At 43.9% G+C, this 27013-nt stretch overlaps 1 protein-coding gene across 3 annotated transcripts in view; it reads right to left on the reverse strand.

Moving 5' to 3' along the window:
• Positions 1-6506: 6506 nt before the first annotated feature.
• AXDND1 (axonemal dynein light chain domain containing 1) overlaps positions 6507-27013 on the reverse strand; it is an 88083-nt gene continuing 67576 nt past the window's right edge. For 2 of the 3 annotated variants that reach the window (XM_045452731.1, XM_045452730.1), the window contains 6 exons: positions 25485-25595; positions 18779-18892; positions 17202-17306; positions 10762-10844; positions 9428-9681; positions 6507-6794 (listed from right to left, as the gene is read on the reverse strand). In XM_045452731.1, coding sequence (XP_045308687.1) covers positions 6715-6794; positions 9428-9681; positions 10762-10844; positions 17202-17306; positions 18779-18892; positions 25485-25595 — 747 coding nt within the window. In that variant the 3' untranslated portion in view covers positions 6507-6714. The remainder of the gene's footprint in view (positions 6795-9427; positions 9682-10761; positions 10845-17201; positions 17307-18778; positions 18893-25484; positions 25596-27013) is intronic. The other variant, XM_045452732.1, reaches the window with a different exon arrangement.

Below are 27013 nucleotides of genomic sequence, written 5' to 3' on the forward strand. Positions count from 1 at the left end.
CCAGGATCAAGGATGCTTTACCTTTTCTGTTCTCTCAATCACTTCTACATTTCTGCCCTCTCCACCAATCCTCCTGTCCTCCAAAAACAAAAGACCAGAAACTCCCTAGCAGTACCTTATTATATAGCAGTTGCAATGATGCCAACCTAGGGTCGTCTGGGTTATACACCTCTAAGCCACCTCTTCACCTCCATCCACAGCTGGGAAAGCACACACTCTAGCCCAAGCCTGCGTGCCCGAGGGCTTTAGCCAAGCAATGCGTCTTCCCAAAATTAGGCAGAACCGTTAGATGATTTGTTTTGAGTTTTTATTTATTTTGAGAGAGAGAGTGAGAAGGGGTGGGGCAGAGAGAGAGAATCCCAAGGAGGCTTCGCACTGTCAGCAGGGAGCCCGACGTGGTGCTCGAACTCACGGACCCACAAGATTGTGACCTGAGCCAAGATCAAGAGTTGCATGATTAACCAGCTGAGCCACCCAGGAGCCCCAGAACTGTGAGATCATTTCAAAACCTACACATGCACGGGTGCCTGGGTGACTCAGCTGGTTGACTGTCCCACTCTTAACTTTGGCTCAGGTCGTGATCTCACGGTGGTGAGATTGAGCCCCACGTTGGGCCCCATGTTCAGCAAGCTTGAGGTTCTCTCCCTCTCCCTCTGCCCCTCCCCAGCACACTGCGCACAGGTGTGCGCTCTCTCTCAGAAAAACCCCAAACGACCTACATATGCATGCAACCATGTCCAATTCATTTATTATTTTAACAGCTTATGTGATCACTCTATACTGAGATGGTAACTTTGAATTTTGTTTCAAAAGGCTATTTCATCCAGTTCTGAAAAATATTTTTTTTTCAGTATATGAAGTTTATTGTCAAATTGGTTTCCATACAACACCCAGTGCTCATCCCAACAGGTGCCCTCCTCAATACCCATCACCCACCCTCCCCTCCCTCCCACCCCCCATCAACCCTCAGTTTGTTCTCAGTTTTTAAGAGTCTCTTATGCTTTGGCTCTCTCTCCCACTCTAACCTTTTTTTTTTTTTTCCTTCCCCTCCCCCATGGGTTTCTGTTAAGTTTCTCAGGATCCACATAAGAGTGAAACCATATGGTATCTGTCTTTCTCTGTATGGCTTATTTCACTTAGCATCACACTCTCCAGTTCCATCCACGTTGCTACAAAAGGCCATATTTCATTTTTTCTCATTGCCACGTAGTATTCCATTGTGTATATAAACCACAATTTCTTTATCCATTCATCAGTTGATGGACATTTAGGCTCTTTCCACAATTTGGCTATTGTTGAGAGTGCTGCTATAAACATTGGGGTACAAGTGCCCCTATGCATCTGAAAAATATTTCCACATCTTCTCAAAAGATGTGTCCCTCCCTACTCCCAGTGACCATACTTGGTTGTGGGGGAGTGGCAGTACTGAAAGCCACAGATTGACTAGTCTCGACTAGAGTCAATGGAAGATTCTGAAAGCCAAAGGAACAGGCAAAACTTTAAACCAGCAGAAGTGCCAAGATACAAAATATGGAATCCAAGAGACCGTCAAATCCAAGTAAGCCAAAAGCAGGTCATGAAATATGTCAGGGCCTAACATATGGTGCCAGAGAGAGGAAAGCAAGCACTGAGGAGGCAATAGATAGGATGAGAGTTGAGGGACATTCTACATGATTTCCTAGAGTACCTAACCATTGAGGGTTTGCAGTTTGCTTTTGTGGACCAGCCATGGCGCGGTCATTGACGGTCCAGCCCATTTACAGGACCAATGGCAATGAGAGCACCCCTGAAGTGGGAAATATTTCTCATTACCGTTGTGTTGGCCCACATCCATCCCAACTACTGGTTCTTGGAAAGAAGGTAGTTGGTCACTTTTCACCACATATACATGGCTCCTGATCTCAGGTTGGCAGATGTTGGCATAAGTAACGAAGGATGAGGCAGGGTCGTGCTGATTCAGGTATGACCAGAGCCAGGAACAGAACAATGAGGAGGGAGTTCCAGGGTAATAATGCGATAATGGCTTTTATGACCCGTAAGAATTCCCTGCAGTGTGGTTCCTCTTGTCAAAGGCAGATTTACCTACATGTCTGGGGAGTGCCTGTGCCACCAGCCCCGGTTGGTCGCTTCTGCTGTCTGGCTCTAGTCAACATTTAAATTTCTCATTAGCTCGCCAGAGGGCACCTTCCGGGTCTGTTCGAGCAGCCTGTGACTTATCTTCCACTATTCATTGGCTGTTGGGATGGGATGGGAGTGCTTGACGGGTGGGAAATGCCAAGGTTAAGTTGCTACGAAACTGCCCTGCGGGAAAGGGTCTAGTGATGGTCAAGGGGAAGTTCTTCAGAGGCTGGTGAGGCTTCAGTGCGCCTGCGAGTCCCAGCAGCAGTCTTCTCTTGACACCCAGGTGCTGCATTCCCGCTGGTTACTACTGATCTTGAGGTGATGGCTGGAGGACAAGCTGGACAGTACAATCCAAAACCAAGATATGCGCTAGGGAAGAGTTTTTCTCCAGAAATTTAACATTAACAGAGCAGCAGTGCCTTAGTTAGTTCAGGCTGCTCTATAACACAATATCATAAGGTGGCTTCCAAACAACAGAAATTTCTCATTTGAGGCTGGGGAGTCCGAGATGAAGATGCCAGTCGACCCGGCGAGGGCCCAATTCTTGGTTCACAGACAGCTGTCTTCTCGCCGTGTCCTCTCATGGCATAAGAGGGGAGCTCTCTGGGGTCTTTGTTATAAGGGCGCGAGTCCCACTCGTGAGGGGTCCACCCCATGACCTAATCATCTGCCAGGCCCGCCTGCTAACACCATTGCATCAGAGGCTAGGATTTCAACGTAGGAATTCTGGGGCGACACACGAATTGAGTCCATTGTAGGCAGCAAGCTGATAGAAGGGGAGATGTTCCAGTCTGGAGCTGGAGTCCACTGTGACCAATACAACATGGCTGTGAGTGGGACAAGTCCATGACAAGTTCTGTGCCAGTGCTATTCCAGGGCCTCTGGTGCTTGGCAATGACTCTTTAGTCTGTCTAGACCTGAATTTATTGTGCAGGCATGTGACTTAATGGCTGGTGTACTACACGTTGTCGGACTCCACCAGAAAGAAGCCATCTTTAAGGAGGCTTTGCAGGCTCTCCTTAAAAACTTCAAGGGCCACCCTAGCTCACCAGTAGTAGCAGGAAGGTGCTGGAGGCCTGCAGTTTGGACTCCCCTAAATCTGGGAGGCCCGCCGGGTCATTCTGCCTATGCCTTGCATCCTGTTTCTTTGAGGGCCATTTCTGGATGGCTGAGTAAGTATAATTCCCCTTGTCACATTGTTCCTGGTGGCTACCGTGTTCTCTGGCAGAGTCTACTGGGTCTACAAAGGTTCTGATGTCCTCTAGAATTTTGTGTCAGTGCATTTGCTCTGCGGTTGAGCTGAGCAACAAGTAGAGGGTATGGAAATCAAACCCTCTAAAAAGAGCGGTCATCGGGGCCCCGGGTGGCTCAGTCGGTTAAGCATCCGACTTTGGCTCAGGTCATGATCTTGCAGTTCATGGGTTTGAGCCCCGCATCAGGCTCTGTGCTGACAGCTCAGAGCCTGGAGCCCGCTTCAGATTCTGCGTCTCCCTCTCTTTCTATCCCTCCCCCCACACACACACTTGCACTCTGTCTCTCTCTCTCTCTCTCTCTCCTTCTCTCTTTCTCTCTCTCTCTCAAGAATGAACATAAAAAAAATTTTTTTGGGCGGGGGGCGCCTGGGTGGCTCAGTCAGTTAAGCGGCCGACTTCAGCTCAGGTCATGATCTCGCGGTCCGTGAGTTCAAGCCCCGCATCGGGCTCTGTGCTGACAGCTCAGAGCCTGGAGCCTGTTTCAGATTCTGTGTGTCCCTCTCTCTGACCCTCCCCTGTTCATGCTCTGTCTCTCCCTGTCTCAAAAATAAATAAAACGTTAAAAAAATTTTTTTAAATTTTTTTTTTAACAAGAGGGGCCATCAACTGCACTTGCAGCCTTTTCTGATGTGGAGAGGCAGTAATAGCACTGTCGCTGAGAGCCTGTGCTCGGCTGCTAGGCGTACCAGATTTGGTCACTCACTAGATGTTTAGCTTTAAACACGCCACTTGTCCTGACAGGAATGAGGATAAAAGTATGACCCACATCACAGAATTGTTGTGATTAAATGAGATAATATACGAAGTGCTTGGCCCAGTGATGACGCCAAGTAAATCCTCAGCACACGGCTATTACTGTCTTCTGGTTTTACCCCAGCAGCTCTAAATGACAGTGACCAAGCTGTACACAAACAGAAGACTGGCCCCCTACACAGGCTGCCCCCATGCTTCAAAGGTAGCCCTGACGGCCAGTAGCTCCCGCCCCCAGGGTGGTGGTTCTTGGACAGGACCAGTTTAAGAACTTAACGCATGGGGTCTCTTGTATTAGAATCCCACCTCAAGATTTCAAGGACTTGTTGTCAAGGTGCACAGAGGCACTGAGATTGGGGGGTAGGGGGAACACAGAGGAGTACGAGGAGGCCCACCCAGTTTCCTCTCCGGGAGGATCAGGCCAGCTCTCTGGAGCTGAGGTCAGCACGCCTTTGTCTGGACATCCGAGCAGAGCGGCTGGCCTCTCGGGAGCCCAGCTCAGGGTCACTCTGAGAAGGTGTGGCAAGGTCTCAAGGACTATCTCAAACTGCCCACAAGTCAGCTCTTTGGGAAAACGGAGCTGCCCAGGCTGTTAGGGAGCACCGGTGCAGACGCTTTCCTGTAGCACACATTTTGTTCTTTAACCCACTTCACATCCCTTATGCCCTCCTGCCACCAACCTCATCGTCTTCTGGGCATTTCCTTTCCCCATACTGTGATCTGTTTTGGTGGAATAGTAGAGCAAGGTGTCCTCCCTTCCCTTCAAGGCAGCTAGAGATCCCAGACATCCTCTTGCCACCACTGGTACATCCACAGGGTGGTTTGTGACCACAGGGTAGCCTTTCTCTCACTCAGACTTTAGCACAATCATTTAAGGACGGAAGAAACGACTGGAGTTTGTTTGGTGATAGCAACTGGGGCACATGGTGAAGCAGTTCTTGCTCCTGAAATCTAAAACTGTCTGGTCCCATCTGTTCCTGGCCTGGCTCTTTAAGACTTCCCTCTACCCCCTGGGCTCCCCAACACACTTTCGTGTGTTTGCAAGAGTGGGTTTCTGTGGCTCGCAAGCAAACCACCCAGCTAGGTTCATGGTGCCAAACGTCTCGTTCTAATCGTGGCAGCAGCCGTAACTCTGGCCTTTAGAGATGGAGCCTTGTACCTGATAGAGCTGCCGTGTTCTGAGGGGCGAGGCTCTCGTGTTCAGGTATGGGATGGGGGCTGCTGATTTGTACGGAAACGACCACTCATTGCTGCAAAGTGGGAAATTAATTAAAAAGTATTCTGAGATCCCACCAAGAGCCTCCAAATTTGCTAGAATCATCTAGAATCCCTGGGAAAGCAAAAGGGTAGGGCTGGCTCTGCCCCAGCAAATGAACTGTAAGTGGGAACATCAGCTTTGGCTTTCGGCTGAGCCACAAACACAGCCAACTGTCTGAAGTCCCGTTTTCTTCCCTCAGACTTAGAGCCATCCCGCAGGCTTCGGTAGACCCCACGCATTCTTGAAACTCATCCTACCCACACTTTGATGGTGGCCAGACGTAGGCCTGGCCGGCGACTGGGCTGACAAAGGCTGGGGACTCTGGGTCACGGGGTTTCTGAGGTGTAAGGAACAGGCAAAGGTCCAAAATTCCAGGAGATGAGTCCAAAGGAACACCAAATACGTGCAGCCAAAGCAGGTACAGAAATCTCAGCACAGGTGTTTGGCGCCCGAGATCAGAGCAAGTGCAAGCGTACCAGGAGCAGTGAGGCAGGAGGGAGTCCTTGCACAGTGACCGCCCAGAACGTCCATTTGTCACTTGCAACTTATTTTTGCAAGTTAGTCCATCTCTAGTGCCTACGTGGATCCAGGGTCATGAACAGAGCAGGTATGTGAGGCGACTGAACCAAAAAATGGAGATTCTGGGTGAATCTTTAGCAATACTCTTAAATTTCAGTAACGACCTTCCGCCCTTTCCCTGTGAAGGAAACCACCTGAACAATGGCCTGGTGTTCCATCACCATTGCCAAACATCTGGACACAGGTCCAGTAAGCTGGGGGCCCTGACATCGACCAGTTCTGTGACCGTGGGGAGTCGTATAACCCTTTGGGGCCTCAGTTTCATCTTCTGAGGAATGGGGATAACAGTATCTCCCCGACCTACTTTGCAGTGGTATTGTGAAAATCAAATAAATCATAAGGATGCCTGAAATCATAGGAAATCTGAAAATGCTGCAGAAACCTGAGAGCCTTATCAGGCTCCTCTCTTTTAAATCGAAAAAATAATGCTTTTTATTTGCCACTCTTCTTTGCAGAGTTCAGAGTCTTCAAAAAGCATTATTTTCTTGACAGTAACTGATACTTTTCACGGACCTCTGTTAGGAACTCAGCTGAAGAGGCTAGCAAACTTTTGCACAAGCTATTTTTAATCTGGGAAATAAGCTAATGCACTTATTCCCTCCAGCCACTGCTGCGACTTGTAAAAACAAAATATTCGCGGCCTTTGCAGTAGCTGTCACGCAGGAAGTCCCTCGGATCGAGCCACGCTGTCAGCTCGGTAGCACACGGGTATCGGTGAGGGCAGTCATGCTGAAGCCCAGCACCCTGAGGGTGTTACTTGGGTTTGGTCTTATGGTTGGGTTTAGTCCGGGTCCTGGACTTAGGGTTGAGAAGACCCTCCTTGCGCTGCGCTTCTGAAAAGACAAAAACAATTAGAATACTGTAGTAACGACATCTAATATTTACGGAGGACTTTTAACTTCACACAGTGTTTAAAAAATTCCAGTCTGTCTGAGTACCTCCCAAGCTACAAACAGGCAATGTACCTACCCCAAATTTGCCTCTAAGTTGGTTACTGGGATTCAGAGCACATTTTCCCAAAGTTAAAGTGCAGTCAGCTAGTCACCTGAGTTCTGGGTCCCGGAAAAGAGGACTATGTTGTCAAGGAGAGGGATTTCCTCTTCCTTTCTATACATATCCCGAGACTGGCGGGAAAAAAAAAAAAAATTCAAATAGAGCCAGGATCCAGAATCCCCATCCATTGCTGCACTGCTGTCTCCCCGCCTCCTGCACACAGACCCTACTCCAGCCCCGCCCTCGGGACGGGTGCAGGGGGCCTCCTGCCATCAAGCCGGCTCTCCCTGGCTGCTCCATGACACCAGGCTTCTCACTTCGAATCCTTCCGACTGGCTGCTGCCACCTCATCCTGCATTCGGTCCTCTTGTTCACGCCCTCGTCTTGCTCCTAGTGTATCTCCCGGCTCCCAGCTCCTAACCGAGGCAGGCCTCGCTGAGATCAGAGACTAAGCCACCATTCATCTTTGTCAACTTCCCTCTCGATTCCTGTCTTCATTTATAGCTCAGAGCACAATGATGTGCCAAATATGAAAAATACTGACATAAAACAAAAACAAATGTGTCTCCTACTCCGTCCAGATCTTCCCCATACCCAGCGTGCACAAGCCTCGTCCCTTTGCCGTATGTAAGCGTCCCTTCGCAGCCCATCTCTTGGGGGAAGGTGATCTCATGCTCTAACACAAATATGACACTGCATGTGCCATACAAGTCCCACATTGGTCTCATTGCATTTTTCAAAGGAGCTGTCTGCTCACCCTAAGGAATGTCCAATTTCTGGATTTTCCGGGGAAAGTGGTCAGGTCTCCCGCATGGCGTGCGCACTGCCAGGCTTAGGAGCCAACTCTCCTAAGCCTTGCAAAGCTTCTCATCCTCCACTTTTGAGCCCCCCTGACAATGACTCTGAAGGGGTATTTGGAAGGAAGGGGCAGGGTGGCTATGTTTGTGTAGGTAATTGTTTATAGGTTGGGGGATACACTGTATACAGTCATCCTCTACTTAAAACTATTAATACTTTTTCTATTCTGGATTTAACCTCATCCCCACGATCTTTATGGAAATCGAGAGAAACGAAGTCACTCATTCCATACTGAGGTAACCTCTCCAGGTTAACGCGAAAGCCTTTGGCATGGTTTGCATATTTATTTTTCCGTAATCTGGAAAAAGCCTAGTTTGCAAGCCGTCAGGATAAAATTACACAGTGGAAGATGAAAATTTTTCAATCTGTGAATACTATCTCACATATAGTCAAACGTAAAGCTAAAGGATTGTCACACTTGGAATAATCAGCATGTTACTAGTGGACAGTTAACAGAAAGAGAGAAACTGAGCTCAGTCTGGTGACAGTACGGATACAGCACACGTGAGCGGGAGGCTGTGGGGCACCGGCTAACCTACTGCTTTTGCTGGGGGTGTAGGTGAAGACAGGAGTGACCAAAGAAAACAGAAAGTAGCTATGTTCCCGGTGCTATCCCTTGTACTAGCAGCTGTCCTGGGATGAGACCACAGGTGGAAGATGAAGACAAAAATCAAAAAATAGCCTCCAAAACTGGGGATACAAAGAACTGCTTAAATAGCATTAATCAGAGATAAGAAAATAAAGAGTTAAATCTTTTCCTGTAGAATAATAATAATTCCTGTAGAAGAACAATTTTCATCATAGGAAATCCAACAAGTATCAAAAACTAAACTCAAAATTCCCCATAAACCTCCATCAACCAGAGACAATGTCTGTCAATATTTGGACACAATTTCCTTCTGGTCTTTTTTAAAAAAGAGTTTAAAAACGCTTTAAATAAGAGTTAAATAATGCTGTAAAAAAGTGTGTCATATCCTGTTTCCTTACATTTGATATTTAAATATAAGAACTTCCCATGTCATTATAAACCATTTTAATAGTGGTATAATATTCAAGTATATTAGTATAGCATTATTAATTAACCCTTCTTCCATGATTGGAGGTAAGTTGTTTCTATTATATACAATGATACATTGAACATCTTTGTGGATTAATCTTTTTTTCTATATTTAGGATTATTTCCTTGGACTAGATTCTCAAGGGTAAAATTACTCAGTCAGAGGTCAAAGTATATGCATGTTTTAAAGGCATATCCATACATACCTTCAAATTATTTTCTCAAAGAGCTATATGTCTATCCACCCACGAGTATCATCTGTAAAACGAACTACTTTGCCCCTTCTGATCAGCATTATGTTCTTTTGTTTTTAAAACTCTTTGCCAGTTTTAGAAGTAAAAATTGTATCTCATGTTAGTTTATTGTCGACAATTGTTAGTCGTTTGGGTTTCTTTTTTGTGAGTTGTCCAAATAAGACAGTAACATGGTTAAATGTATGTGCATTCCTGTGAAAAGTATGAACCAGTAAATAATATTCTTCTAAGATATTTGTGACCCAAACAAGTTTCATTTCATTAGTAAAACCTTAATAAAGCAAAATGAGAAAGCAAGCCTCACCTTTCTTTAGAGACTTTGAGGAACATTCTACTGCCTTGTTTCCTTCTTCTTCTTCCTCTTCTTCTTTTTCTTCTTCTTCTCTTCCCCTTTCATTTTCTTCTTCTCTTCGTCTTTCAGCCTCCCTCTCTTGAGACTTTATCAAAATATCCTCTACTTCCCTCTCTAGTTCTTTATTTCTTATGAGGGTATGATGAAGTTTCTCATTTACCTCCTCAAACTTCTCCTCTGCTTGTCTGGCTCTGCTTTCAAATTCTCTGATGTGGACAAAGACCAGAGAAAACACAACAAAATGGAAAGGTTTGAAAAAGTATCTTTCATGAATAGGAACACATAATCTAGAAGAGGCAGTAGAATTAGATATGTCCATCCAAAACGTACAAAGAAGGGAGGCAGCAGCATCAATCATTAACCCAGAACTGGGGTCCTGGAAGCTACTTGGATGGCGATATCAGAGTGGCAGTCATGCTGTGATTTAAGAATGCAACATATTTATGGGGCCCCTGGGTGGCTCAGTTGGTTAAGCGTCCAACTTCAGCTCAGGTCATGATCTCGTGGTCTGTGAGGTCGAGCCCTGCGTCAGGTTTTGTGCCGACAGCTCAGAGCCTGGAGCCTGCTTTGGATTCTGTGTCTCCCTCTCTCTCTGCCCCTCCCCTGCTCATGCTCTGTCTCTCTCTGTCTCTCAAAAAAATAAAACTTAAAAAAAAAGGATGCAACATACTTATAATTTCTTAGTGAAATCTGACTTTGGGTATTTGGATTTCTCGTCAATAGCCAAGGAACCCCTTTTTCAGTAGCTAATTTTGGCTCCTCTTCATTGATATGATCCACCATACTAAATCAATAGTGTCCTTTCTTTTCCAGTACCTCTAAAACCAGATCTGACAAAAAATAAAACCAATTTGAAACGTGCTTCTTAATTCCTAGAGTGCGTGTTATATGTCTACATGGCTGTGCTCTTCTCTTGGCACTCACAACCATCTTGACTATATCGCCCTTCCTACTCTTGGGGTTATGTAGCATTCTTTCTTGCAGAGTATTTCTCCCAGCTCCGTCTCTAGCTCATCTCTTAGAAACACACTGAATAGACCCTCCTAACACCCTATTCCCCACATACACACACATTCCCTCCCTCCATCTCCACTGTGGGCGAGGACGGATGTTCATGTGGAAGCAGTGTACTTCATTGCCATTAGCAGAAGACTTGGAGATACCCAACCAACTAGTGAGGATAAAGGAAGCAGAAGAAACACAGGTAAGCCACGAAGTGTGGATTTCTCAGCTAAACCTCCTGGCCGGCAATCTTTGTTGTTACCATTGTGGAGCCTCATACTTACATCAGCTTCTCCTGTGTGCGTTCAATTATAGCCATTGCTTCAAGATACTTTGGGGCCAGTGTACCTTGACTAGCTGATTCTCTCTGACAAAGGAAATTAGCAGTATGAGTGAACTGAGAATCCCAACAGTTAATACTCTACTTCTTCAGAATGTTTTGGACTAAGCCTTCCAGAATATTTTTTTCTACTATCCATATTTATATAGTAAATGATCAAGCAGTCTTAACACCAAAAAAGAACAGGGACTACCTATGGCCACACAGCATACCAGCTTCCAAATTATTCATGCTATAGGTGGATATAAATTTGATTAGAACTGTGAAGAAGCAGGGAAAATAATATCAACAAAAAGAAACAAGGGAAGAAGAAAAGGTTTAAAAATAAAGAGAAGGCTAAATGTGTTTCTGTAATCAATCAAGTTGATGATCAAGGAAATTAACTATTTTTCTTAAGAATTTACTTCACCAAGCACATAACATTGTAACATCCAATCAGATCTCTCAGGGCCTTAGGGAACTCAATAAATATCAAGGCAGTGAAAGTATGAAAAAAAAACCCCGCCTCTTTCATTTATCTTGACTCTACATACATTCTAGGAAACAAGAGAAAGGTAAAAGAAGGTATTTAGAAAACAAAAATTGTAAGCATATTTTAAAATAAATATGACATTTTCCCAGAACCGTACATTTTAAAAATTGAAGGATAGTTGACACACGATGTTACATTACCTCCAGGTGTACCGCATGCTGGTTGGACACATCTATACCTTATGCTGTGCTCACCGCAAGTGCAGCTTCCATCTGTCACCATACGACGCTATTACTATGTCACTGGCTATATTCCCTGTGCTGTACCTCTCATCCCCGTGACTTATTCATTCCATAACTGGAAGCCTGTACCTCCCACTCCCCTTCGCCCCTTTTTGCCCACAACTGTGTTAAAAGTCTCATTTATCCATGTTTCCGAACCTGAGGTGCGTAAAAGGTAAGCCCCACATTATAGATGGAAAAGGAGCTCTGAGAGGGTAGGCAGCCTTCCATCCACACAGAAGGATCTAGTGGGTTAAAGCAAAACCCTCATCTGGGCCTCTTCATTCTCACCCACACGGCCCATGGCACTATGCTAGTTTTTTCTAAAGGAAAACCAGAGAAAAACCACGTGAAACATTTTCACTGTTACCCTAGCTCTTTTACTCTCTTATTGTCCCAGTCACCTACTCTTGTCTTTCTGCTTTGCTCCCCTTTCTTGGGTAGTTTGTTTGGAAAGTAAATGCTATCATTGTCCAGCCTGGACCAGAAGCATGTGACTTAGTTGTGGCCACACAGCACGTGCCACTAACTTATTTGTTCTGTGAGGCCAAAAGAAAGGTGTTCAGGGCGGAGACTTCTAGAACTGGAATTCCTCACATGGTTTACAGCTCTACGGAACAACTTTGTAGGTAGAAACCAAAGTAAACCAGTACTGTGCTCTGCACACACCGGAGCCTTCAGACGCGCATTCATTCAACAGATACACAGTGGAGCCTTGAACTGCATAGGCTTGAACAGTGCATGCCCACTTTTACATGGATTTTTTTCACAGTCCAGTACTGTAAACATCTTTCCTCTTCCTTATCATTTTCTTAATAACATTTGCTTTCCTCTAGCTTACTTCATTGTAAGAATACAGTACGTAATTCGTGTGACATACAAAATATGTGTTGACTGTCCGTGTTATCTGTGAGACTTCCAGTCAACAGTAGGCTATTACTAGTTAAGTTTCTGGAGAGTCAAAAGTTACATACGAATTTTTGACTGTGCAGGGAGTCAGTGTCCCTAACCCCTGAGCTGTTCAAGAGTCCACCGTATATTTAGTTACAGTGTGCGAGGAAAATGTCCCTGTTTTGACACTGGCAAGTACAGATTAACGTTTTGTGGTCCATTTCAAATCCTTCCAGAGGAAATTCCTGTGGCATCCTCTATGTATGGCTGGTGGCAGCCTCCCCCGCATCACCCATATAATGATACTGACACCTCAAGGCTAATCACAGACATGGCTTTAGACCCTATTCTCCTATGCCTAGCCTTCCTCTGGCTTCTGTGGTCTGTCACCCTGTTTAAGAGAGACAAACACGGGCCTCGTGGCTCTTGGAAGTAATTGCATTGGACTTTCCTTATTTGTGCCGATCTGCTGTAGCTTTGCACTTAGTCTCTGACTCCAATTCTGTCTCTGGCCTTTTTGACTTGGTCTTCCTCAGGTTTGACTCCACTAATGGGCTCTGAATTGGACAATAGCTCTAGCCTGACACTATCTCAGGGAGGATCTAGCCTGACACTATCTCAGGCCTGGATCAGGGAGGATCCAGGCCTACTTCTTTGGGTCCAACTCCCAGCACTGACATAGTGCCGCAGCAGCTTTGGGCATATTTTCTAGAACCACCAATCCAAGGGCTCTTCCCTGTTGCGGTTATAAAATACGTAAATTAGTCACTGCTCTGGAGTACGTGGTATTGTGAGAGGGAAACAGACTTCTTTTTTTTTTTTTTAATTTTTTTTTTTTTCCAACGTTTTTTATTTATTTTTGGGACAGAGAGAGACAGAGCATGAACAGGGGAGGGGCAGAGAGAGAGGGAGACACAGAATCGGAAACAGGCTCCAGGCTCTGAGCCGTCAGCCCAGAGCCTGACGCGGGGCTCGAACTCACGGACCGTGAGATCGTGACCTGGCTGAAGTCAGATGCTTAACCGACTGCGCCACCCAGGCGCCCCGGGAAACAGACTTCTAAGGGCCACCTTCAGGCCAATGACAGAAGGGGAGAATGTCTAATCTTATGTTAAAAATACTGCTGATCCCCCCAAATCTGGTGCCTGCTCATCTTTCTGCAGGAGTTCACAGGTGATTCAGCAAAATCTCCTATCATCTTCATACACTTATAAGTCTTTATGGACACTCAGAACCTATGGTGTGAAGATGAGTCTGAAAGAGATCGTTTCCAATATCTTGTTTGTTGGGGTAGCTGAGCTGTGGCCAACCCTACTCATGCGGTCAAGAGGAAGCACTGGGGGGCCAGGGTAGCTCCGAGCACTTTTGGTAGCCTCGGCGGGAGCTTGCCGGATTTAGTCATCCCACGTCTCCACCAGCCAGCTGAGATGTTACAGAATTCCGGCTGCCTGTCCTACAGGAACAATGTTGGAATGATTCTGATTCAGAAAGGGCCACAAGGGGTGCGTTGCAGCAAGTAACCAGAACTGACTGAACGGGGCTGCCTCCGAAAGCAGAGGAGCCTTCTCCCAGGAAGGACGGCAGCAAAGCCAGACCGCCTACAGGGATCGCTTCGTTCACGAGTCCATCAGGCACAGTGACAAATTAGATGTGCCTGTTTCAGATGGAGCTGGCCACGTTATGCACACAGGGCCTGCTTTGAGTACAGTCCTCACGAATTTCCACAAAGCCCTAACTCCTGGCTAATTGAGGAGTGTTTGAATAGTGGACGGTCCAGCCCCATTGTGGTAGACACTAGGGCATTGGGTACCGGTATGAATGAGGCCCCGGTTTACCAGGTCAAGCTATCAGCCTCCCCCAGCTGGTGGTGACTTATCACCACCCCTGTTGAGATATCACTCATATTTCAACCCTCAGAAAAATCCGCACTGGTGTCATCTGCAGGAGGGGATACTAAGAGTAACTGGAATTCTCCATGCTTAGGTCACTAGCTTCCCAAGGGTCTGGCACTATTTCTCACTAGAAACCTGGGGCGCCTCGATCTCTTGGAGCTCTCCAGTTTTACAACTCAACTCCCAGGGACATGACAAGTTATATGTGGACATACACACCACAGGCTTTCTGCTTCCCGATCCCTTCCTTTTTTCTTGCCTTCCCCAGGGTTAATCAAATGTACTGCCTCCTGGGAGTTGTGTTTTTAGACCAGCAAAAGAGTGCAGCTGCCTGTTAGGTCTGGTGCCTTGAACCTGTATCCCTACAAAATGGTTATTTATGTTCTTAGGACCAGAGACTGTCAAAAAATAATACTAATAATAATAAATAAAGGAAACAAACAAGGAAACAAAAGCAAAAGAAAAACTTACAATAGAAGATTTGAAACCTTACAGCACCCTCAGGGAGCCCTAGTACTTTTGTAAGTGACAGGTACACGGAGCCCAGGCCCCACCTGTTCCACCTGGCCTGCAGCACAGTCCAAGATGGCGCCTCCCCCAGCTCCACCTCCTGCCCCAAATCTCTGACCTCACAAGCCAGTTGAAGGAACCTTCATTCTCTGGGAACCCACAGCCCCAAATATCAACCTTGTCTCTGCTGGCCAAGCACAATGAGGTCTCTTCTGTTGGAGCACCTGGTGATCCCTTTCCGCCTGCGAGTGTTCCAGCCACCACCACATAGGATGAATGTGATTCTTCTTTACCTCCAGGAACTTGCAAATAATTATATACCCGGCTGGCATTTTGCTCCATTCCCCAGACCTTATAGTCAACGAGCACATAAATGGTTCAATCTTCAGTGATCTATAGTAGCAGCATTAGCAACCTTCCAGAGCCTGGAGACAGACTTTCTGGGCCACATCGTCCCAGATGAGCTAGTCACATGGCACTGCACCGTGTCAGATGGAAAGGTGGTATCCTGGAGCAGTCCCCCCCTCCCCGCCCTCCCGCCACCACCACCACCACCAAAGACAAGCTCTGTACCCCTCAATTTTGCCCCAGGCTATAGGCTGTTTTCCTGCCTGGTTTGGGTATCTGGGAGACTTGACGCTGACTCCTAGCCTAGACAGCACAGCAGGGGAGACAATCTGAGGCAGGAAGGCCTTGGGTGGGATTGGTGGGGTTAGGAGATCAAACGGTGGTGCCCTTTCCGTATGTGTCTCATGGCACATGACTCCTGACTGACTCTCCACGTGATTTCCCCCAGTTCTTCCTATAAGATTTGGAGCCTACTTCCCACAACCTCCCTGGACATATACCCCTGCAATCGGCCATACCTCTGCCTTAGTCATCCAGCTGCTGCCCAGCCTGGCCCTCACCACAGCCCCACTGCACCCACCTGCTCAGATGGACCAAACCTCTGACAGTGAAATGGTTCATTACTGTGGGGGTGAAACTGGATTCGATATATGGATTTCTGGCACCACCACCCCCCGCCAGGAAAATGCACAGTATAAACATACACACAAAATGCTACATACCATTTTGGGGGATTAATGGGATGAAGGCATGACATCCTGTACACAGAGACATGCCAATCTAGAACTGACTTATGTCTACCACGGTCCTAGAACTTTCTGTGGAGGAATCTTAAATCTATTTTCCTGGGGCGCCTGGGTGGCTCAGTTGACTAAGCATCTGACTTTGGCTCAGGTCATGATCTCATGGTTTGTGAGTGGGAGGCCCACGTTGGGCTCTGTGCTGACAGCTCAGAGCCTGGAGCTTGCTTCGGATTCTCTGCCTCCCTCTCTCTCTGCCCCTCCCCTGCTCATGCTCTTTCGCGCGCTCTCTCTCTCTCTCTCTCTCTCTCTCTCAAAAATGAATAAACATTAACAAAAAATTTTTTTAATCTATTTTCCTGCTGAGTTTCTAAAAATTTCCAGTTTCCCATTAATTCTTGTGGTTGGAAGTATATGGTGATCACAGTTCTCAATAGAATCTGAATGAATATTCTAAAAAAAAAAAAAAATAGGTCAAGTTTTGACCAAGATATTGTGAAATTAAGAAAGTCAATGAAATGCTCATTTTATTTTATTTTATTTTTAATTTTTTTTTTAATTTTTTTTTTTTCCAACGTTTATTTATTTTTGGGACAGAGAGAGACAGAGCATGAACGGGGGAGGGGCAGAGAGAGAGAGGGAGACACAGAATCGGAAACAGGCTCCAGGCTCTGAGCCATCAGCCCAGAGCCCGATGCGGGGCTCGAACTCACAGACCGCGAGATCGTGACCTGGCTGAAGTCGGACGCTTAACCGACTGTGCCACCCAGGCGCCCCGAAATGCTCATTTTAAAATGAAGCTTAGGGGCACCTGGGTGGCTCAGTCGGTTGAACGTCCTACTTCGGCTCAGGTCATGATGTTACCACTCATGGGTTCAAGCCCCACATCAATCTCACCACTGCTGTCAGCACAGAACCCGCTTCAGATCTTCTGTCCCCCTCTCTCTTCCCCTTCCTCGCTTGTGCTCTATCTCTCAAAAATAGATAAATCTTAAAAAAAAAAAAAATCTTTAAACTGAGGTTTAAAGAAGAGAATGAGAAGTTTTTATAAAGTTAAGGTGAAAAACAAGAGTTTTCCAGGGATGATGCTGGGAGAAAAAAAAAAAAACCCTGAAAAATATATTATGTAGGAGCTCCTGGTCCTCTTGGAGCTAAAAGTTATATCAGATCCATATCATTTTTACATACCGTTAAATTTCCTGGCTTTTTTCTCTAGTTTTGAATCTCCGATTTGGGTTTCAAATACATACCCAGGAAGAGAATACATCGGTTTCAAATAGAGGTTTGGTATGAACGTTTTCATCTTTTTCAATTATTCGAATGAGTCTTTCCTCTTCTCTGGATGTTGAAGGCTTCTAGGGCACAGAAACACGAAGGTACCTTTAGTGAGCTGGTATGGGACACAGTGACAGGGCAAGTTGCCTGGAGGAATGTCTGAAGCTTTAATTTTCCATTTGCTCTAGTCACTCAACGAGCATTTTGAAGACTTTAGAGCAAACGCTGTGTGAGAAATTAGTGGGGACGGGGAAGCGGAGACCAGGGGAGAAAATGTGAGAAAAACAAAGAGGATTTCTTCCAGACCCCAAGAATTCATAGCACAGTGGGAGAGATGGCCCAGAAAATAATTATGGTATGCCAGATTACTGTTAGCAAAGAGGTGGGTTCCAAAAGCTGTGTGCATCCAGAAAAGAGCCCTGAATTCTGCCTAGATACTCAGGTAAGTTTTGAGAAAGAAAGTGATACCTGAAGGTTGAACAAGAGTTTGTACCGTAGAGAGGAAAGAGCCAGGACTAAGGCCTCAGAGGTGGAGAGGAGGGAATGCATTATACAGTTAAAAGGTATGACATTATTTAGTGGCCACATAACACTGTTTTCCATTTATTTTGTGTCTTCCATATGCCAAGGACTGTAGCAGAAATAAAACAGAAAATGCTGGTCCAAAGAAGCTTGGGTGTTGTTATCATATTTTTGTAGTGCTGTCCGGCATATACAGTGAGCAGAGGACCTAGGTCACAGCCTGGAGTCATACCAACATTTAAACTATTCACAGAGAAGAAACATCAGGGAAGTAAGTTAAGACAGTACAGAGAATGTTAGGTGATCATGAGTTCTAAGAGCCAAAGACAATAGTCAATCCAGGAATCAGCAAAGGGCTCTTGCCAGACTAATCTGGGTTTGAATGCTGGTTCTGCCACTTACAGCTATCTGAGTTAGGGTAGTCAGTCAACCTGAGTTCAATTTTCTTATCTGTAAAACGGGACAATAATTTTTACCTTGAAGTTGTACTGTGTAGATAAGAGGTAACATGTACAGAACATGTAGCTCACAGTAGGCACTCAATTAGTGGTGGTTATCGTTGCATTTTCATCATTATTATAAGTGCCCCAGGAAGGGTTGTTATTACTACTAATGCCTCAGCAGGGGTGGGGACAGGGTAAGGAGAAGGAAGGTGTGGGCCTGGGAGGAGGGGAAAGGCAGCCCAGAACAGGAGCTGAAGAAGTGGACACATAGAGTTTACATTACTGTTTGAAAAATCTGGCAATGAAAGGATAAAGAAACAGCATCAGAGTGAAAGGCAGATAGTGTAGGAAATAGGAGGACAGGTGTGAATGAGGCTGATGGGAAGCAGGTAGATTTTGAAAAGGAAAAGGACGTTCCTTCCGTGGAAAACAAAGAGCTAAGGGTGTCTGTGGGTATGGCTAAATCTACAAGAAGAAAGGACGCAACTTGATTTATGCCAGATGATCTATTTCTATTTTCACTAGTACCTCTAAACATATTCTTTAAAAACACAAAGGGAAAGAAAAGATAATACTAAACATCTTACCTCTTCTTTCTCTTCTTCCTTTTCCTTCTCAAGTTTCTTATCCTCCATACTTTCTCCTTCATCTTCTCTAAAAAGCCTGTCTGTTTCAGGCTCAATTAATTCTTTTACAAAATCCTGTGAGATAAAACAATAGTATAATTATAGCTTAGTGTATATTAATAATTGAGTAGTATATACCAATTATTCATTCAAAAGTATTTAATGCGTACTAATCTTCCAACTGGATACTGTGCTGGGCATAAGGACAAAAAAGTGAATAAGAATGGCCTCTGTCCTTAAGAAGCTTACAATTTAGTGGACAAGAAAATGCTATGGATACATATAGTCACATGGTAGGAACACCTAATCCAGATCTGGTAGTGGATAGGGGTGAGAGGGTTGGTCAGGAAGGTTTCCTGGAGGACGTAATGTCTGAGTTTCTTCTGGAAGGATGAATAAGGGAAAAAGATAGCTAGCATGGGGTATTCTAGGCAGAGGATGCTGCATGGGCACGATTGGCTCTTGAGGACAAAGTAGTTCAGTAGGACAGAAATTTAGGGGTAGATGGACAGGAGCACAATCATAGAGGAAGGGCTCCAGTGGCTTTTCAGGGAAACAATTTTATCCTGAAGGCAATGAGGTATTGATAAATTGGCTGATATGTTTTAATTTTAAAACAATCACTCTAGCAACATGAGAGTAGATTTAAAGAGAAAGAGGCGAGAGAGAGAGAGAGAGAGAGAGAGGAGTGAGGGAGGGAGGGAGAAAGAGAAAAAAGGAGAAAAGGTGAGAGTAGAGAATGAACAACACAGGGTTTCAGAAATGAAGAGGAGGGTGAGGATTCAAGAGGTTATTTAGGAGTTAACTCTTACTGCTTGAGTAATTCGATGGATATGGAATGGTTAGGGAATGGAAGCATCTTGAATGATACCTGATGTATGGTGTAGGCCACTACATAGATGATAATACCATTCACAGAGATAATGAACAAAGTTGCATAAGCAGGTATGGGAAGACAGATGAGTTCAGACTCAGCTATGTGACTTTGAGTTACCACTAAGATATCCAACTGGAAATATTCAGTAGGTTGTTAAATATACGGATCTAGAGTTTAGATGGAGGCATTTTGGCTAAAGATAATCATTTAACAATTATTTAATTGAATTTAGTTGAAGCCAAGAAGGTAAATTACATCACCAAAGGAGACCTTGTGAAGTGTTAGGGGACGAGGCCTTAGGACAGGAACCTAGTCACATAAAGGGCTAGGGAAGAAAGACGAGCCCCCAGAGAAGGCCAGAAGTCATGTCAGAAGTCTGAGAGGTCCACCAGGAAAGCCAAAAGAGGAGAAAGAAGGAGTCAACAGTGTTGAATACCTCAAAGAAGTCTACACAATGATCGACTGAAAAATGTCCTTCAGATGTTCACAGCAACGATGTGTAAAAAACAGAAGCTAGACATTTCTGTCTTATTTCACTCAGCATTATACCCTCTAGATCCATCTGTGTTGTTGCAAATGGCAAGATCTCATTCTTTTTTACGGCCGAGTAATATTTCTGTGTGTGTGTGTGTGTGTGTGTGTGTGTGTGTGTGTGTGTGTGTGTATCCACACGTGCATACGTGAGTGTGTATTACCACATCATCTTTATCCATTTACTTATCGATGGACACCTGGGCTGCTTCCATAGGTTGTCTATAATAAATAATGCTGCAATAAACATAGGGGTGCATATATCTTTTTGAGTTAGTGTTTTCATATTCTTTGCTTAAATACCCAGTAGTAGGATTACTTGATCACATGTAGTCTGATTTTTAATTTTTTGAGGAACCTCCATACTGTTTTCCACAATGGCTGCACCAGTTTGTATTCCTACCAGCAGTACATAAGGGTTCCTTTTTCTCCACATCCTCACCAACACTTCTTGTTTCTTGTGTGTTTGATTTTAGCCATTCTGACAGGTGTGAAGTGATATCTCATTGTGGTTTTGGTTTGCATTTCCCTGATGATGAGTGATGTTGAGCATCTTTTCAAGTATCTGTTGGCCATCTGAACGTCTTCTTTGGAGCAAAGTCTGTTCATGTCTTCTGCCCATTTGTTAATTGGATTATTTGGTTCTTTGGTATTGAGTCGCAGAGGTTCTTTATATATTTCAGATACTAACCCTTTATCAGAGCTGACATTTGCAAATATCTTTGCCTACTCGGTATTTCTCTTTTAGTTTTGTTAATTATTCCCTTTCGCTGTGTAGCTTTTTTCTTCTTTTTATAGAGAGAGAGCAGGTGAGCAGTGGAAGGGGCAGAGCAGGAGATGGAGAGAATCCTCAGTAGGCTCCAGGCTCACTGTGAAGCCCAATGCAGGACTCAGTCCCACAACCCCAGGATTCATGACCTGAGCCAAAATGAAGAGTTGGACGCTCAACCGACTACGGCACCCAGGGGCCCTGCTGCACAGAAGCTTTTTATTTTGAAGTAGTTCCAATAGTTTATTTTTGCTTTTGTTTCCCTTGCCTTAGGAGATGTATCCAGGAAAACGTTGCTATGGCTGATGCTGGAGAAATTATCTTATGTGCTCTCTGCTAGGAGTTTTATGGTTTCAGGTCTCACATTAGGCCTTTAATCCATTGTGAATTTATTTTTGTGTATGGTGCAAGAAAGTGGTCCAATTTCATTCTTCTGCATGTTACTGTCCAGTTTGTAATTAACATTCTTATACAGATATATCATATATTAGAATTATCAAATAGACTACAAAGTTATATTAACCTGTCTAAAGAAATAAAAGATTGAAAATATGAATAAAGAGACAAAGATTACAAAAATGATCAGACTCGAAAAAGAACCAAATAGAACTTTAACAATTAAATTTAAAAACTGAACAGAGCTCTTTCTCGACTCCATCATCGAGGTGATCGGCCAGGAGACGGTCGCCCAGATCAAGGTTCATGTAGCCTCTCTGGAGGGCGTCGCTCCAGAAGATCAAGTCATGCTCCTGGCAGGCACGCCCCTAGAGGATGAGGCTACCCTGGGTCAGTGTGGAGAAGAGGCTCTGACCACCCTGGAAGTAGCTTGCCGCAGGCCTGAAGGTAAAGTCCATGGTTCCCTGACCCGTGCTGGGAAAGTAAGAGGGCAGACTCCTAAGGTGGCCAAACAGGAAAAGGAAAAAGAGAAGGAGAAGGAGAAGGAGAAGGAGGAGGAGGAGGAGGAGGAGGAGGAGGAGGAGGAGGCCTAACAGGAGAAAGAGAAGGAGGAGGAGGAGGAGGAGAAGGAGAAGGAGAAGGAGAAGAAGACAGGCCGAGCCAAGTGGTGGATACTATACAACTGGCACTTTGTCAACGTTGTGCCCACCTTTGGAAAGAAGGGCCCCAATGCCAACTCTTACGTCTGATGTAATCCTGGCTTTCCCCAATAAAGCCACTTAGTCCAGTCAAAAAAATTGAAAATAAAATAAAATAAAAACTGAACACAAAGGTTTAATAGAAGATTAGTGAACAGGAAGATAAACCAGATGAAATTATTCAGGATGCAGTGCAGACACAGAGAGACAGAAAATACGAAATAAGGTTCAAAGACATGCGCATAGGTTCTAATACATATCCATTCAGTCAGAAAGAAAGGAGAGAGCAAATATAGTAGAGACAATATTTGAAGAGACAAAAACAGAATTTTCCATATCTAATTCAAGATACCAACTCAAAGATTCAGGAAACCAAGAGAATTAACAGCAAAATTTAAAAAGAAAAGGAACTCTATATTCACAATGTATCAGAGTGAAACTGCAAAATGCCAAAGATAAAAAGATCTTCAAAGCAGCCAGAGAGAAGAGAGGGTTAACTTCAAAGGAACTGACAGCTGAATTCTCAACTGTCACTTTGATAACAAAAAAATCCAGAAAACAGCAGAAACAGTGTCATCAATGGGCTAAGAGAAAATAATACCATCCTAGAATTGTATGCCCAGCAAAAAAAATTTTAAGAATGTGAGTGAAATAAAGACATTTTTAGACAAACAAAAATTAAGTTTGGCTCCAGTAAATCCTCACTAAAGAAAAATGTAAAGGTCAAGGCAGAAAGAAAATGATCTCAGGCAGAAGATCTGGGATGTATGAAGGAACAATAAAGAAATTAAAGGGGCACCTGGGTGGCACAGTCAGCTGGGTATCCGATTCGGCTCAGATCATGGTCTTGCGGTCCGTGAGTTCAAGCCCCGTGTTGGGCTCTGTGCTGACAACTCAGAGCCTGGAGCCTGCTTCAGATTTCATGCCTCCCTCTCTCTCTCTGCCCCTTCCCTGCTTGTACTCTCTCTATCCAAAAAAAAAAATTTTTTTTTTAATTTTTTTAAAAAGAAGAGGATGCTTACTATTGCTACCACTATTTAACACCTAATTGGAAGAATTACCCATTGAAATCAGACAAGAAAAAGCGATTAGAGCCATAATAATTGAAAGAAAGAGGTCAAATTATCTCTATTTGTAGATGATTTGATTAAGTATCTGGAGAACCCAAAAGAATCTATTGAAAACTACTGAAAACAGTAAGATAATTCAGTAAAGTCACAGAATATAAAATTAAAATACATAGATCAATAACATATACACAGTTCTCAATTATAAGATACAATGGAAAAGAAGATCCCATTTAAAATAGCAGTAAAAGGGGCGCCTGGGTGGCTTGGTCGGTTGAGCGTCCGACTTCGGCTCAGGTCACGATCTCACGGTCCGTGGGTTCGAGCCCCGCGTCGGGCTCTGTGCTGACAGCTCAGAGCCTGGAGCCTGTTTCAGATTCTGTGTCTCCCTCTCTCTGTGACCCTCCCCCGTTCATGCTCTGTCTCTCTCTGTCTCAAAAATAAATAAACGTTAAAAAAATTTTTTTTAAATAGCAGTAAAATAAAACAGTCAGACATAAACCTCACAAGAAATGCACAAAACGAGTAAACCATAAAACATCATTAAAAAGCATTAAAAGTAGACATCCTGTATCCCCCATTTTTGGATATGACAACCCAACAACACAAGTATCTCTGCTCTAAGTTAATATATAAATTTTAGAATGATCCCAGTTTTCAAAATTCCTATTTTTTCTAGAGGTAGATTATAGAGTTCTATAGAAGAATAAATAAGCAAAAATGGTGAAATCCTGAAGCCCATGAAAAAGATCAGTGAGGAGAGCTGACCCTACCAGATATGAAAATGCACCATAATGCCTCAAAAATTAAAATATTGTGGTGATGACCCATGAACAGATAAATAGAAAATAAATTCCAGAAATAGAGTCAGGTTGAATATCACTATTTTCAAATGTTAGAAAACACTACAACATGGAATATTAGAAACAGTACAATGTGGAAGACAAATCCACCTTGTTCACATCAACCCAAAAGGCTGAACAGGGCCAGTGAGTAGAAAAAGTTACAAGGAAATGTATTTCATCTAGTTCAATAGAAAGAATAACATTCTACTAGTGAGTGCTCACCAAAACAAATGGCTAATTCTGAAAGTAGGTCTCTGCCACTGCAGATGCTCAAATATAGGCATAGATCAAGGATGGGTGGTAATGCAAAGTTTCACACATCTGATGTTAGGCTGAATTCAATCACCTTTAAAATCCTTTCTGTTCCCTATGGTTGTGCAGAGCTCTTGAATTTAATTTTTTCATAGATCTGTTGCGTAGCCAAGATCACGTCTGTGTTACTTAATTTTCTGAAATCATTCAGTGGCTAATTCAAAATAATTCTGGCCAAGATCTGGGCAGCAAAGAAAAATAAGCATTTGTAAAAGGTGTATAATTTAGAAAGGTGGTGTTTCTTTGGTGTTTCAATATAAACCGCAAGTCCCACAGGGCGCCTGGGTGGCTCCATCCGTTGAGTGTCTGACTTTGGCTCCGGTTATGATCTCAAAGTTCGTGAGTTGGAGCCCCGCACTGGGCTCTCCGCTGACAGCACAGAGTCTGCTTCAGATCCTCTGTACTCCCCTCTCGCTGCCCCTCCAGCACTTGCCTGCATGCGCTCTCTCTCTCTCTCTCTCTCAAAAATAAACTTAGGGGCGCCTGGGTGGCTCAGTTAAGCGTCCGACTTCGGCTCAGGTCATGATCTCTCACTCTGTGAGTTCGAGCCCCCATCGGGCTCTGTGCTGACAGCTCAGAGCCTGGAACCTGTTTCAGATTCTGTGTCTCCCTCTCTCTCTCTCACCCCCCCCCCCCACCCCGTTCATGCTCTGTCTCTTTCTGTCTCAAAAATAAATTAAAAAAACGTTAAAAAATTTTAAAAAACTGTCTAAAAAAATAACATAAAATAAAATAAAATAAAAAATAAACTTAAAAAAAAATTTTAAGACACAAAAGAGAGAGGCCAATGGGCTGGGTTAGGTGCTCAAGAGAAGAAATAACCTTAAATGGAAGACAGAGCCTGAAGGGGATGAGGAAGTGTGCACACAAAAGCAGACCAGTCTGAGGACCTGCCTCAGGATGTGACAGGCAGCTCCCCTCTGAAAGCCATCCTTTCCTTTATGAAGGATAAAGCAAAATCATCCACTAAGAAAGTGAGGAGAGATACTTAGGTGGATGATTTTCTCCCTTAGAAGGGAGAAGAACTACTAATGCTCTTGGTCAGGGACCAAATTCTCTTCTGGTAAATAAGTGAGGACTCAGAACACTGATAGGAAAAAGTCACTGAAACCTTATCTACTGCAATACAGGATGAGGCTGAATAATGATCAATGCCAACACATGGCAAATACCTCTTCTCCAAACAGGTACTCCTTTTCTTCCGGTGTCAGTAACTTTATTATTCTGCCTTTAAGCCCAGAAAGGAGGTGAGAACATGTGGTGATCCACTCATGACATTCTCTCTGAGAAGAGATCAAAGATAATTACTAAGCAGAAAAAATCAGACTATAACAACTCATTTATTCACTCCTTCTATCGGGGAGCTGTTAAGTACAACTCTAAATACAACTCCATTCAATTAACTTTTTATCACTTCAGTTCAAAGATTTGTGCAGAAATGAGTCTCTATGAACACAGACCTGAAATCATACCATCTCTTATCAACAGGATTTGGTGATCTGGGTTGTAATGGGGCAAGCAGCTGTGATGTGCCATAAAACCAGATGCAGAAAGGCTGCTGCATTTACTACAGGCAAACGGTCGGTCCCAACAAATGTTTCGCAGCGGACCAGGTCAACTGTGATTGCATAGCAATAACAATAGAAATAGCCCACATTTACTTGGCTTTAATTATAGGCCAGACTCTGTTCTAAGCACGTGCAATATTAATTCATTCAGTATGTAATATGTGCTATTATTTTTTATGAGGTATAATTGAAATAACATTACACTGGGAACAAACTGATGGTTACCAGAGTGGAAGTGGGTGGGGGGATGGGTGAAACAAGCGATGAGGATTAAGGAGGGCACTTGTGATGCAGGGAATTGTTGAATCACTATATTGTATACTTGAAACTAATATAATACTGTAATGTTAACTGCAATTTAATTAAAAACTTAATTAATTTAAAAAATTAAAATTTTAAAAAATGGATTAACCCCAAAACAAATGCACACACAAAAAATAACATTATATTCATTTCAGGTGAACAACCTGATGAATCAATATTTGCATATATTGCAACATGATCACCACAATAAGCCTAGTTAATATCTGTCACCATACATAGTTACAAATTTTTTTCTTGTGATGAGAACAGAAATGTGTACCATTATTCTTCTCATGTTTTTGACGTAGAAACTGAAGGACAGAGCAATTGATCATCTTGCTCAAGGTCATATATATAGTTAAACAAAGCACTTGGATTTTAATCCAGGTGGCTTGATCAATCTTGAAAAAGAAGAACAAATTTGAAGGATACACACTACTGGATTTCAAAACTTCTTCTATGACCATAGTAATCAAGACCGCTTGATAATGGTGACAATGTCAACAAACAGATCAAGAGAACACAACAGAATGTCTAGAACAATATCCACTATGGATGACAGACCACGGTGAGTATTGGTGAGGAAGTGGCCAGGGGGAACATTCATACACTGCTGGCGGGAGTGTAAAATGGTTTAACCACATTGGAGGATAGTTTGACAGTTTCTTAAAATGTTCAACACATACATACCATGAGATTTAGACATTCCATTCCTAGATATCTGCTCAAGAGAAATGAAAGAGATGCATATATACATGAATATGCATTAAAGCTTTGTAATAACCCAAACTGGCATTCAAATGCCCATCAACAGAGAATGGATAAATTGT

This window comes from Leopardus geoffroyi, chromosome C3, assembly GCF_018350155.1.
Source record: "Leopardus geoffroyi isolate Oge1 chromosome C3, O.geoffroyi_Oge1_pat1.0, whole genome shotgun sequence".
Lineage (NCBI taxonomy): Eukaryota > Metazoa > Chordata > Mammalia > Carnivora > Felidae > Leopardus > Leopardus geoffroyi.